At 54.9% G+C, this 14,196-nt stretch overlaps 4 protein-coding genes across 4 annotated transcripts in view; 1 reads left to right on the forward strand and 3 right to left on the reverse strand.

Moving 5' to 3' along the window:
- Positions 1-1,285: 1,285 nt before the first annotated feature.
- Positions 1,286-5,471, reverse strand: CHGG_03109 (uncharacterized protein; the record flags this gene model as incomplete). The annotated part of the gene is made up of 4 exons (XM_001229624.1): positions 1,286-1,323; positions 1,379-5,025; positions 5,079-5,255; positions 5,398-5,471. 4 exons carry the CDS (start codon positions 5,469-5,471, stop codon positions 1,286-1,288), a joined length of 3,936 nt encoding a protein of 1,311 aa, XP_001229625.1.
- Positions 5,472-8,326: 2,855 nt separating this feature from the next.
- On the reverse strand, positions 8,327-10,237 carry CHGG_03110 (uncharacterized protein; the record flags this gene model as incomplete). The annotated part of the gene is made up of 3 exons (XM_001229625.1): positions 8,327-8,833; positions 8,891-9,865; positions 9,977-10,237. 3 exons carry the CDS (start codon positions 10,235-10,237, stop codon positions 8,327-8,329), a joined length of 1,743 nt encoding a protein of 580 aa, XP_001229626.1.
- A 1,562-nt stretch (positions 10,238-11,799) lies between these two features.
- On the reverse strand, positions 11,800-12,729 carry CHGG_03111 (uncharacterized protein; the record flags this gene model as incomplete). Its single annotated transcript, XM_001229626.1, has 5 exons — positions 11,800-11,943; positions 12,009-12,266; positions 12,329-12,389; positions 12,445-12,659; positions 12,724-12,729. 5 exons carry the CDS (start codon positions 12,727-12,729, stop codon positions 11,800-11,802), a joined length of 684 nt encoding a protein of 227 aa, XP_001229627.1.
- Positions 12,730-13,356: 627 nt separating this feature from the next.
- CHGG_03112 (uncharacterized protein) overlaps positions 13,357-14,196 on the forward strand; it is a gene marked incomplete at both ends in the record, with an annotated part of 2,884 nt that continues 2,044 nt past the window's right edge. Inside the window, one exon of the mRNA XM_001229627.1 lies at positions 13,357-14,193. Within this exon, the coding sequence (XP_001229628.1) occupies positions 13,357-14,193 (837 nt within the window). The remainder of the gene's footprint in view (positions 14,194-14,196) is intronic.

Here is a 14,196-nt window from a genome sequence, read left to right on the forward strand (position 1 = left end):
GACTAAGCGGGGCCCGCTCCATGCGCTCCCTAGTTTTGTTGCCAATTGTCAAGCTTGATTCAACCCCCCACCCCTTCAGCCCAAGTAATCTTTCTCAGTCAGCCTCCCCCCCGGTGGGGGTGGATGGAATGGGAGGAGGGAAGGACGTGATGGGTGTGGTTGGTGAGGAGTGAGAATCAATCGCTCTCGTCTACCAACTGAGCTACTGCGGATTCACTACTTAACGGTCTATCTACTAGGCTTGGCCTTGAGATCATGGCGTCGCTGTTTGGGCGGGAGAGGGAGAGCAACAAAAGCTCTTCACTGCTTTGCGCACCTTTACCGGCTAGCTTCTCGCCACGAGATATCCCCTTTATCCCCATCATCTTCCTCTGCCTATTCATGTACTATATTGTCAGCATCCGGTCCCGAGGCGGAACACCGGGGGTAACCCGTCATGTCTTAATACTTGGACATGGTCTTTGTTTTTCATACTTCTGGAGGCAGGGGAAAAGCGGATGCATTCTCGGATGGTGGATGGCATGGACGAAAGATGTATATCATGATATGACTGTCATCTCCCAAGAATCAGAACGATTGAAACATTTCACACATGATCATCCATTTACTTCACCTCGTACACATAATTAACACCCATTTCTAGCAAATGACTGATGAGCGAAGCGGGAACACCCTTATACCACTCATTTACGATAAAATCACCCAGTAAAGCAAATCTCAGCACCACACCACATGTTGCTATCTATCTATCTATGTACAGCAAACGTACTGCCGCCAAGGACACGACATTGTACAAGGTATGAACTAGACTGGCCGGCTCACCCCGGCCCCGCCGCCACCCCTTCCGTTTTTCTACTTTATCTACCACCAACACAAGGGGGAAAAAAGACTGCCCCGTCTCCGCGCCTATCCTCGACTGAAATAGAACAAGTCCAACAGAAGTAATGAAAGTGCTGAAAAGCCGTCACAGAGATGGTGGTATCATGGAAAGTAGAATGAGAAATCGGTCGGAAAAAAGGGGACCGTTCTGTTGTCGAGCCTCTCTCGATGAGAAACAAGAGAAGAAAGATTCATGATCCAATATCGGGAACATGGTGTGAAGATTTCGTATAAAGGGAATAAAGTTCGTAGATGGCAAAAGTCGGATGTAATGAGACAAGGGTCATCGACCCAGGAAGGAAATAGGTTGGTTGCCAGACCGCGAAGGGAAGCCATTGCTCGCCATGTAGTAAGTAGTAAACAAGCCCCATGACGGACCTTAGGGAATGAGAAAAGGTGATCAAAATCAGAAGTTCGCGTGGGTACGGTGAGCCTGCTGAAGAACTAAACGGCTCGTTAGCTTAAACTGTTTCCACTTCAAGCAATACAGCAGACTTACTGTGCAGAATGCTCATCTGGCCCGCCCGGTCGACGCAGGCGATTTGCAGTCCGCTACCATCAACCAGGTCCAGCACAACGCTGTTGGGTAGCTCCTGTAGTTCTACATCGGGCGCGTACGGGGCCTTGAAGTCGCTCATGTGGTACCGCTTGACCATGGCGCCGTTCCTGTCCTTGCCGGACATGGCCGTGGGCATCATAGCCGTACCCTGCACCGCGCTCAAGATCAGAAAGCCCTGGCTATCGAGGCAGATGCTCCGGCGCTTCCACAAAAGGTTATCCGGGAACTGGACATTCACATCACCCATAAACGCGACAATGCTAGGCGGAGCTTGGGGCGCTGTGCCAACGGCTGTGCTGCCCCTGGAGGCAGCCTCAACCTCGGCAGCGTTTTCCTCGGCCACAGTGGGCGAGATGGAAGGAGCGGTATTCTTCCTACCGGTCACAAGGGTGCTGGAGAGGCGGCGCATAAACCGGGAAGCACGGTTGCTCTTGGGGCTGGCGGGGCCGCTGGAACCGGACCTCTTCTCAAGTTTCGCCTCGGCATCTGACTCAGCGCTCAAGTCCGCAGTCCGGGGAGGAGGCAGCGACGTAACGGATAGATTCGGGTTGTTCTGGTCAATTGACGAGCGCCGGCTGCTCACGCTGAGACGACGAGCCAGGGAGCCGGGCTGGTTGACTGATCGGGCACGAGAAGACGGCCGAGAAGCCATAGGAGAAGCCAGACCAGTGGAGATCCCGTTACCCAGGTTATCCGTGGATGGCGACTTGGCGCCCATCATCGACTCCGTCTTGTCTTTGATGAAGTCCTTCACAACTGATAGAGACGACCGCCGTCGAGGGCGGCGGCCTTCGGTAGTTTCGGCTGTTGCGCTGTCCCTCTCGCCATCCCGGGATTGTTTTGATAGCCGCCTTTCCAGCAATGTCTGCTTCGCCTGATCTGCGATCTCGCGTTCCAGGGTGCGGTTAGACATGACGCTGGGAGGCCGGACAGGGCTCCGCGAGTCAGTGTGATTCTGAACATCCACTAGCAACGGCGACTGCTTCAAATCCAGATTGCCGTATTCTGTCGATGACCCCTTCGGTTCGGGGCCTTTTGGAAACCGCTGGCTCGGATCGCGGACAATGCGGGCCGTGACCTGGACGGACTCAGGCCTGCCTCTGGGAGGCATCCCTCCTTCAAACATGGACAGCCGATTCACCAATGATCCAGACCGGCCGCGCCCCATGTTCCGCGTGGCCTCGGGAGACGACGAATCCCTTGAGGCTGGAGGGGACGGCGATGCGCCTCTCGTCATCGAATTCGCCCGTTCGGCCACGGATGATGGTCGCGAGCCCTCGCGGACACTGGTTTTGCGCACAGCGAAGAAGGTCGACGCGGGACGCTCCTTGGGCGTCGTCACCGTCTCCACGCCGGGGGCATTGACAGAAAGCTTTTCCAGCGCCTTGATCCGCTGTGAAATGCTCGAACCGAGCTTGGCGTTCTTGGGTTTCGCGTCCGACGCAGAGGGCTTTTGTAGATATGCAGCGCCAGATGATGCCGATCTGACCGGGCCAGACGGCACTTCACCGCCCAGATAAGAATTGCGGACAGGGTTCGAAACCGTTCTCACGTACCGAGAGGTGTCGTCCGGACCACCACCAGGTCTCTTGGAAGGCTGGTCGAGACCGAAGAAGGGAGAAATCGGAGACTTGGACACGGTAATCGGCGTTGCCTGTTGCACGGTTGCCGATTGCAGCTCGTCCATGAAGCCGTCGTTATCCAGGATGCTGATAACGGAGCGCCGCTTGTCGTTGTCCGGGGCGTCCAGATTGGTCTGGATAGGGTCTGGAAGCTTTCGCCGTTTTGAATCTCCATCTGCAGTCCCGACGTCATCCTTCTCCGGAACGGGGGGTGCCGACTCCCCAACACGCCACGAGTCTACATCTGAAGCTTGGGCGATAATCGAGGGAACATCCTGGTTTGCAGCCATTGTGGGAGACTTGGTCTCTTGTGTGGAGAATTTGGAAAGAGGAATGTGAATCTGCGGTAGCGGCGCGTTTCCCTCGCTAGCGGATTTGTCTTCCTCAGCCAAGTTGGAATTTGGCACCGATGCTTCAGCTGCCTCGGTTGGAATCACGTCGTTTGTGTCATTCTCGGGTACGCCAGGCTGAGCGGGCACTTCGGATGCTTCGAGAGTCGGCAATCTCGCAGGAGGGGCATCGCTCGTGGGGGGGTTCACGACGGCGGCCTGCTCGACCTGCGGCTCGGGCGGTGTAGGAAGGTCCGCCTTGTCGGGTACAGTGATTGTCGCTTGAGACTCTCTATCAGGTTGCCTTGATTCCGCATCGCCAATGGGTTCCTTTGAGGCCGAGGCCACTGGTTTGTTGTCATCGCCGGCCACGTCTTGTTCTTTTTCGGAAATCGGCTGTTCATCTTTGGCAAGGATGGTTTCATCCGTCGAGTCGGATAGTGATGAGGCCTTCGTGGAATCGCCAATTTCCGAAGTCGCTGCGGGCGACGCAGGAACGGAATCCATGGTAGTATCTACAGATGCATGATCCGTTCCGACATCAATTGCAGAGTCAGAATTGGTCGCAGGAGCTTCCTCTTTTTGCGCATCGCCTTCGGCCGGGGTCTCGTCCACCTGTGGCACTTTTTCTGCTATTGCGGTATCTGTGTTCTCGTCGTCCGGATGCCCCGGTGTGCTAGGAGCAGATGGTATATCGGTGCTTGGAACGTCGAGTGTTGGCTGAAGGCTCATCATCTTCTTCTCCCTTAATTTCATAGCCTTCAGGAGCCGAGCTTTTTCCGGAGTCATGGTGTTCTTTTTGGTCGGCTGTGGGGCCGGAGCAAGCATGTCGATCTTGGGTGGAGGCATCGTGTCCACTGGCGCGTCGGTCGCGGCGCTATCGACCTGGGGTTGGGATCCGTTTTCGGAAGGCTTCGTGTCAGCCTCGGCTACTTTGATCAGCGACAAAGTATCTTCTGCCTGTTCTTGGGCTTCGTCATCCTGGCTCTGGGAATGCGAGCGACCCTTTCTAGGACCTTTGGACATAGACTTGAGGCCAGCTGGAACTGTTGCGACTCGGTGGGCTGAACCCCCGGCAGATGATCTCGGGCGGCCAGTGGGTTCTGCGGAAGGCCTTGGCCCAAGCTTAACGCGTGGCTTTGAGTATGGGTAAGTAGTAGAAGGGTAGAGATCGGTTCGTGACGATTGCGAGGACATGCGCCGTGAGCTCTCATCAAAGGATCTTGCTGGAGAAGAAGGCCGGGGCACACCCATAAATTGTGGGGGTTCAAGGTCGTTCGTGAACTGCGAAGCCCCGGGCAAGCTGGCAAGCTCCGCATCCAGTTTAATGGGGGGTCCAGATTGCGCCGAGGATGATTTTGGGCGGCCCTCCTCTTTGACGAGTGACTGGCGCTTTCTTTCCCGCTCTTCCTCTTCCTCTTCTTCTGTAATTTCCATTAACCGCCTTCGACGCAGTGAACTTGTCGAAGAAGATGTCGAGCCAGATGCAGCATGGAGTGAGCAGGCAGCTGACAGCTTAGTATCCTTCAACTCTTTCGCTTCGGTAATCGAAAAGGTAGTGTCGTGGGGCGAGAAGCGGTCGCAGACCTCGTCGAAATGGACAGTCACCCGGGCTGCAAAGAGATGAAGTGAGCTTCTGTGTTCAAGGGATAGCGGCCTAGGTTAGGGGAGGACATGCCTTGGATTAACCTGGAGCAATTCTCAGGGAGATATTTGACAATGACATTTCGACGCCTGTATCTGAGGAAGCCGTACAGTGGCGACTTGTCCTCATACTGCGCAATGTTGTTACGGATCTCGACAATGCCACCATTACCTCGACCTAACAGTTCAACTTCATCACGGCTGGCATATTTGAGCAAGAACCTATTTCACAGTCACGGTCAGCACATTAGCCCCAAAATATTGGCACACAGTACAACAGGGAGCTGCCAGCCCAGGGATGCTCCGAGTAGTCATGTCGCACAACGGGTATCAAAAGCAACAACAATGGAAGGGTAGGACATACCATCCTCCCGGTTCTGCAACTGCCGCTTCGTGCGCCGCCTTGACTCGCTCATCATCCAACCCATTCAGCGACATCTCGGGCTACCACCTTGGCCGCACCAATCCTGGCTCTTTGTTTGTCTGCAACTGCACAGACGATGACGGTATTGTTCGGTGATCAGTCGGAAACAGCACCGATTTCGGGGCAATCGGCAAGGCTGGACTTGCGTCTCTCTCAGCCGAGCCTACATGGAGCGATCGGCCCGTCGGAAGGCGTAGAAGCTGCGCAGCTGAGGCACGCCAGAAACATGGAACGGGTTCGCAGAGGGTTGCAGGTCGGTGTTGAAGATCAGGCACTCCCGTCTTTGAAACAGTAGGTGGAGCTCCAGGCCGTAATCAAGTGTTGTTGATGTTGTCGGTCTGTGAGTAGCGGCACGACAACGCACGACCAATGGCAGATAGCTAAGTAGCACTGTTCAGGGAAAAAAAGAAGATAAAAAGTTGGTAAGGCAACTGACAAAGAAGAGAGCAAAACCCGAAAAAGAAGAGTAAGAAACAGTAGGGAATAATGAGTGTGGGTTGGGGTTGCTTTGGGCGTTCGAAACGAGGTCACAGCAGCAGAAAGCTGTCACGGTCCTCTCGATGCACCGACTCGCGAACCAGACGTTTGGAAAGGGGTTCGACGAAAAAAGTTGGGGGAATGAGGGGATGGTCGAAAGGAGGTGAAATGCAGCCGCGAATTGGGTGCTGCACTCCTCCATTTGCTCGGTGCGATATTTAGGTAGCGTGACAGGGGTGCATGCTGCCCAAGGCCCTGCCAGTTGCTGTTGCTTGCATCGGGTGGGTGGGGCCGTGGCCAGGAACAAGGGCAGGGGGGCTCGCCATGTTGTGCAGATTTCAATAATATTTGCCATCAAAAACACTGAAATCTGGACCTGGCATTGCGTGTTGAATCATGCAAATTCAACTTTTCGTTATCCACTATGCATGTCATGCATTTCATCATCGATTCTCCTTGTTTCCAACATCTTGTCTCGGATTTATTTTCCCTTTCCCTACCCTATCCGACAAGTCCCTCCCACAGTGGAGCATGCAATTCCCCTTGTCGCGATCTAATCGCTTTGGGAAACTCCACACCTGCGAGCTTCGTTTCAGGCCTTCCAATGCTGGATGGACAAGATGGGGCACGGGGGCACTGGGGGTTTCTCCAAGTGGACGGGGCCAGCAACTCCAGAGTCGAGCAGTCACCAGCTTATTGAACAGACTATCTATCACTCTTCTCGGAGATACATTATCAAGGGGTCAGTTGCCATCCGAGAATAAAAATGATAATAAAATAAAATAAAATACAACCAGAAGGCCAAAGAAATGCGTCGAGGTCTCTTCTCATGTGAGTGTCCGTCAAGGGTACCGCTGCCACACTCACGCCTTTGGATGGGCCAAGGTTCATTGGTCCCGGGTGAAGCGAAGGGCCCAGCCAGACTGCTCCTCCGGCTCGTGGCAGGACCGCTACGCTTTGACATGAAAGACGACCGTGCATCTCCGACTGCAAATCGACAGATGCTGACTGGCTAGTCGTGTCTACGGGAGACACCCATGATCTAATATGGAGGGGGTTTGTGTGTGTGAGGTTAATGATGGCGTGTGGCCAGGATTAGAGAGGACGAAAGTCTCAAAACAGCCCTCACTCAACATCTCGCCAGAAACTCAGGCCGAGAGTTTACATGGCAGTGAATATGCTAGCTACCTTTTCCCCGTATGGACACCGCACCTACTACCTCGAGGTGGCAAAGGAAGCCTTATAACAAGGCCAGCTGATTACCCCTCGATGACAATCATTGATTCAAATGGTTATCAGTATATAATAACTATATGGTTATGCCGATTTGCCATAGAAACTTCAGGGCGGTTAGATGCCTTTGCAGGAACGCACTTACAACACACACATACAGGTAGCCTTCAGCATTGCTCAGAAACCGCCTCAAAACAAACATCAAGCCAAAAGAAGAAGAAAGCCTTTCCAAAGTCACAATACCGCCATCCAGCGCTGCACCCCTACACCTAGCCTACAACTAACAAGCAAGTCAAAACATTGGAATCCAGTTCCGCCTACGTGCTCCTGATTCTGGTAAACAGGTATTCTCAGAGCTGCCCTTGTCATGCTGCAGAAAAAAAAAGAGAAGGTCTATTTCCACTATAAGGCTTGGCTATTTCCACTATAATCTCTATACATAACCCTAACCCTGACAAAAAGGTACATCAGTGATTCTGCCACCTCTGCAGGTCCCTATCTATTCTGCCACCCCACCTCAACTGCCTTTCTCTCCTTCACCAACTCACCACTTTCAAGTCAATCGCGCCACGGAGCAAGTAGGCTCAGAGACACATACCCACTGCATTTTGGGCGCCTTGGTGAGCTCTTGAGCTCTATCGAAACGTATCACTTTTAACTACTAACTATGAGCTTAGACAATGATTCTGACCAGCCAGAGGCCATAGAGCAGACTAGATAGACATAAAGAACCGACATTGTGAGCGAAAACGTCGTTGTTGGGCGATCCCAGCGATTCCAGCGATTGGGAGTAATTGAGCGACCGCAGGGCTGCGATGACGATGGGTCAGGCAGCGAAACTCTCTCACCGCTTGCCTATTCAGGGAGGCGGTGAAAAAGTGAGGGCAGACGCGATGTATTGTAGTGGAAATAGCCGACCCTTATAGTGGAAATAGACCTTCTCAAAAAAAAAGCGATGCCCGTGCTATCCTACTCCCCGCCTGCAATGGTAAACATGACAATAAACGTTTGCCTCCCTGTTACCCAGCTGCTTGAAACATTGCTCCGCCAGAGCACTCTGCCGTACAAATAGAGCGAACTTCTTCATATAAAAACCAAGCCCTCACCTAGTCCCAAACCATCTCGAGGGTTGTAGACGACGCAGGAACGCTGGCCTCCCCTAGGTACTCTTCGGCGCCGCGTCGTTGTTCGTGTCCGCCGGGGAGTCCACCTGCATGTCCTCCAAAACGGGCACGGCCACCTCGGGCGACTCTTCAATCGAGGCCGGTTCTTCCTCCACCGGGCCCTCAATCACCGTCGGTACGAAGCCCTTATCTCCGTCTTCCGTCTGGGAGGGGTCGTGCCCCTTTCCGCTGTTGCTCGCCGAGACACCCACCGGCTCGCCGCCAGCCTCTGCAATCTTGGCTTGCGTGGTCTTGAGGATTTTCTCCGCCTCGCTGACCTTGCCTGAGACGGTGGCAGCGTCGCCCTCCACGCCGATGGCCTTCTCCTTGTTGTTCTGGTTTTCAAGGAGACCTTGCTTGTCAAGCCGGACAATCATACAAGACAGGTTGTCGGTGCTGAAGCGCGAGAGGGCATGGTCGACCAGAAGCTTGGCTGCCGCGGCTGGGTCCTGCACATTATGGACGAGATCGACTGCGTCTTGGTCCGAACAAACGTCCCAAAGCTATTCCAATAGTTAGCACGTTGTTTATTCCCCATGCAAGTTTTAAAAATCACTCACTCCATCGCAGGCAATAATGATGAACTCGTCCAGGTCCGGTTGGATTACGGTCTCGGTGGTATAGGGGTGCCCGGTTACGAGGTCCTTCATGTACGTGTCGCCGAGCGCGCGAGTGACAGCAAGAACACCGTTGACGCGGTTGTTCAATATTAGCCCTCCGGCGTTCGTGATACGTTTCCCCTCGTTCTCATCGCTACCCTTGTGGTCGTACGATAAGCGCAGTGCTTTCCCCTGACGGCACAGAATGATCCGAGCATCCCCAACGTTGGCGGTGTATAGGACACGCTGCCTCTGGGCCGCACTCTTTAGCTTCGCATGAGTTGCCTCCGGAGCTGCGAGGGTGGACGAATCCTCAGACTTGGAAGCCTCCTCTGCTGCTTTGGCGAGAGCGGGCGCAATGGCCTGGGATCCGGTCGCGGATAGGGCACTCGGCACTCGGTCTTCCCAGCGAAGCACAGCAATGGCAGCCGTACAACCGCTGTTTTTCAGGGGTAATTTCTCCAACTGTGCGTCGACGGCGGTAAAAGTTTGGTCGAGGAGCTCCGGTATAGGAGCGTTCGGGTGTTTCCGGATGACTTCTTCCAGTATTATATGCAGCTTCTTCCCGCACCAATCCGCCGCGAATGTGCCCGCGTGCCCGTCGAAGATGGCGAAATACCCGTTGTCGGTTTCTATCATGTCCTGTTTCGAGCCAGGCTCGTCGTCTCCTTCGCCGGCAACGACGGCGTTTTTGGCCTGATTCTGAGCCTGGCCACCGCTCTCTGTCCCGACCGCGGGCGCTGGGGTGTGGAGGAAGTTGTAGAGGAAGGCGTGGGTGTCCTCCATGGTTCGTCTACACTTCTTGTTCCTATCCTCCCAAACGCCGACTCGGAAGGTGGATCGAGCGCCCGGAAGCGACTCGCCAGCGGCATTGTTGTGCTGGCCCTGGGGCACGGCAAGCGCCTGGTCCTGCTTGCCCAGCTTCTGCAGCGGAGTCTGATTAGACGACTTTGAGTCAGCACCCAGATCGTTGTTGGCACGAGTCCCGACTTGAGTAAAAAGGGTGTTCTTGGCTTGGGCTATTAGGCTGCTGGCTTTGCCGCTCACCCCAGTGCTCCGCCGTTTCTTCTGCTCCGCCGAGCTGCCCGCACTCGGAGGGCTACCATTTCCGCTGCGCTTCTCGCCGCTAGCGGCCTGGTCCGATGATTTGGCCGGGGAGGGAGAGGAACGGTCAGCGCCGCCGGGTTCCTTGTCCGGGGACGGCGACTTGCTATCGTCTTTATCCTTCGGGGCGGCGGGCGACGGATCGGGGGCGGCGCTTGTTTCGGGCTTCTCAGTTTTCGAGCCTCCAGAGTTGGAGCCAAACATCCTATTCAGCAGACCTCCCTGAGAGGAGAGACTGCGGCGCTTGCTGCCTGCCAGGTTGGTGGGTGGAAAAAGTGTTGGGAGGATAGGAAATCGAAAGCCGGGAGAGCTACGCAAGGTGCTCGCGACAGATCGGATCGCCGAAGGGTAATGATGTCGGACCGAAGCGCCAAAACCGGAGGTTGGAATCTGAAGGGGCGGCCTAAGAGAGAGTGATGCTCAGTTGTCCAAGTTGGTTCGGTTCGTTAACGACGATTATCGTAGAACGCAAAACGCCCCGCTCGTCGCTATCCAATCCGCAGAGGCAGTTGCTGTGGGCGTTACCGCCGGGTTAAGGATATTGTCTCGAGTCCGATCGGATGGCCCGTGTCGTTGGAGCGGTTGGTGGCTTGGGTGCCTGGTTTTGGATGAGGGGTCTGATGATGAGGTCGGATGATGTAATGCAGAGGCTATGGGAACTCTGTGGAAGCGCGCACAAGCTTGATTACCTATATATTTGCGACAAAGTAGTGTGTGTTTGGTAGGGGCAAAAGTATAATCTGTGGGATGGCTAGAAAATAGGTACTTAGAAATGGGAAGAAGCTACGAGTCCGCTCGGCAACCCGATGGCGTTGCGGTCCATGAATGGAAGTGAGCGCTTGGCCGAGACTGCCCAGTACCTGAGGGGCGGCGGCCCAGCTGCGTCAATCTGAGGCCTTCCGGGTTCTGTTGCGGCGCTGGGTCTAGGGCGGGCAGCGGGGCAGTCCATGATACGACAGGGCTGTGCACACGCTCAGCAAGGTGGGGCAACGGGTCCTCTCGTGTAGTCAACAGGGTCCGTTGACCCTGAATTTGGAACAAACAATGACATCAGCAGGGAGACGAGGGTGGATCTTTTCGTGAATTGATGCTGATGTGTTGCTCTGTTGGGGCCAGCAGAGCTACCGAAGTCGAGCTGGCAAAGAGCCAAGCGCTCGGGTGTAAGAAACACGACCAGGAGCAGCTACCTCATGTAAGACAGCACCCAGTACTTCGTATCTGCTTTACTTTCCAAGCAACTCAAAACAATGCATCTTGCATATTATGGCTTGCCACCAAGCTCTCCATATGCCTCGAATATCTGCAGGCCAGTAGACGGGAGGACGGCTGGAATCTACGGCGCCATCGCACTGGGCCAGAAAACAGGGCCCAGTGCCTGGAGCAGGTTCCATTCGGCTCTTACCCAACCCGGCCCGACAGGTTACCAAGCCCACTTCGTCATTGATACCCAGAAGAACAGGCCGGTTACCAGCAGATCGTCCTCCGTGAAAACAAATCCGTCACGCCTTAACGCCCAGCATTCTCTCTATCCTCCTCCAATCGGGCATGGTCAAAATCTCTCCCCTTATGTGGTGAAAAGTTTGCGTCGCACCGAACGGAGCGGCGCCTAACCCGGTCCCAGAGTCGACCTCGGTAGGGTTCGACCTCGGATATCTGGCCTGGTTCGTGGATGGGCTCGTTTTCTGAGCCTTGTTCCCGAGGCCCGACATTTGTATGATAAATAGGTCGTGACGGCATAACGTGTCGTTCGAAGACTAGGGCCGCACTCAGCGTCGCAGGCTGTCAAGCCGTGCTTGGAGATCATCGTCGCCGGGATCGGCTCCGCCGCCGCCGCCACCACCACCAACCGCTTGAGCAATCCTGGTCTCTGGTACAGTAGCCGACTGCAACCCCGACGGTGTCTCGCCGAGCTAAACATTGATAGAGTAAGTAAACAAATCACATAAGGAGTTTCTGGTCCTGCGGGCACGCCTACCGATTGGCTCAAGTCAACACCGATTTCCTCCAACACCTGTTCTACCACCTCATCGCCTTCTTCTTCGAGACCGACATCCATAGCGTCGTCCATTACATCGTCCATCATTTCCTGTCGTTGTTCCATGATGTCGTTCTCGCGCTCGAATTCCATAGCAATGCGCTGGAGGGAGGGAAGGTTCATCGTCCGGTTCATGCTGCCGAGAGCCATTGTCGCCCCTTTCATTGCCTGCATCATTTGTTCGTTTGTGCGGTATGTCTATAGAACAATTCCATATTAGCCAACAGTGCCAGGACTCTCGTCATGTGGGGAGCACGAACCTGGAGACGGAGGGACACTTTCTGGAGTTGACTCCTCATCCCATAGAACTTCTCAACATATCTAATTGCGGGTTGTCAAATGCCAGTCAAGAAGCGCCGGCGAGGACATCGCATACCTCCTAGTACGGACCAGATCTTTTGCTTGGACCTTGCAAGCACCCATTTGACCCTTTTGCGCGCTCTGACGAATTTGGGTGACGAGTGCCTTTTCTTGCTTCTCTAGCTTGACACGCTGTTGATCCAACTCCCGTATGGCCTTGTCAAGAAGTCGCTGGTTCTTGCGCAGACGCTCTGCGGGCGTGATGCGCTTGCCAAAGGCCCATTCCAAGATCTGCGGGCGAGGTCAGCCTCAGCTTTCAGCCTTGTTGTCGGAATGAGAGAATGGGGATGCTGACATTCATGTTGAGCGTTGGCGACCTTGTCTGTTTGTGGGTGCAAAAAAAGGCTCAGGCGGGTGCCGAATAGGGTGAGATGATGAGAGATTGGTGCCTTGGGAAGGAATCGAGCGAGTTGCGAGGCCAAGACAGCGCTTCGTCGGGACCATACCTTGGGAGGTGGCCAAGGCAGCGCGCGTCCAACGAAGGCAACGACCTGGAAGCCAACCAGTGAATGCGGCGCCAAGCAACAGGGGTACCTGAGGCTCGCGGCCCCGCGATCTTGAATCCCCGCCTAGCTACAACACACTTTTATAACGATCCCTTTGGGTATGCATAACGTGAGCCTAACGGTTTGCATGAGATCACTGCGGGTCTGTCGGAGCCCATCCCTGCTCAGCGAAAGTGGCTCACTTTTTGGTTTGTTCGACCCGAATCGAATGTTCAAAAGTTCATCCGAAACCGTGTGCTAGGCGAACGAGAAAAAGCCCGACAGCACCCGGCCTCGAGATCCCGATTATGACCTACGCCTAATAACTATCCGACTCTTCATCAGCTTCATTCGAACTGCCCTGCTAAGCTCACCATCCGCAATGAGCCAGGAGTATTTTTCGCCCAAGGGCAAGTCTGCCCGAAGACGACGTAACGGCAACGATGACGACGGCGAATTCGAAAATACGTCGAGCTCGAGCCGCTCGGCCGCTCCTGTTTTCCCCCACGGCGCCAGCTGTTCCGGGTTACATGACTGTCGGCAACGGTTCGTCACCACAATATGCCGCCCATCTCCAGGCCATGCTCGAGCAAGATTCTGGCTACGGCGGTAGCATCGTCGGCGACAGAAATGAGCCCATCCATGTCCCGGCCCCAGCGCCTCCTCGACTTTGGGATTCCACCATCCATGCCCGACAGGCCGATGCATTCCCCATTCTTCCTCGAACAATACCACTGCCAATCATTCGCAGCCAGGCGAGCGCTGTTCACCAACTCTGGTACAACCAGCACCGAGCAACCCTCGGCCGGGCCATCAGCACCGTCGTAGAGCTTTTGAAGGAGTTGCAGGACAAGAATACAGTATGGCCCGCCCACTACCCGTCCGTGCAACGCGTTGCGCTTGACACACCTTCAAACTCGACCTCGAGACCTGGCATCCACCAGACCTTTTCGACCGCTGGAGACCTCGCCACCGCACCATCCTTCGCCGCGCCAGCCCCTATGCTCCGGCGAGCCATGACCTCACTCGAAGACGCTGCAGCCGAATCGAGCAGAACCGCTGAAAATAGGTCCGCCATCGAGCCGCGGCTCGTTAGCCCTCAAATCGCCCAAGAATTTTCGGTGCTGAAGCTGGACTTGAAGCTTGGCGCCCTGAACCAGTCTGAGTTGGTTCATTCGCTGGAGAAGAGCTCGATCGCTTCGCTCCTAGACGGCAAGATACAGTCGAGCATCAAACATCTCCAGTCCCTCCGGGAGCGCATTGAGGATACGTCGAGCAAGGTG

This window comes from Chaetomium globosum, genomic scaffold (assembly GCF_000143365.1).
Source record: "Chaetomium globosum CBS 148.51 scaffold_2 genomic scaffold, whole genome shotgun sequence".
Taxonomy (NCBI): Eukaryota; Fungi; Ascomycota; class Sordariomycetes; order Sordariales; family Chaetomiaceae; genus Chaetomium; species Chaetomium globosum.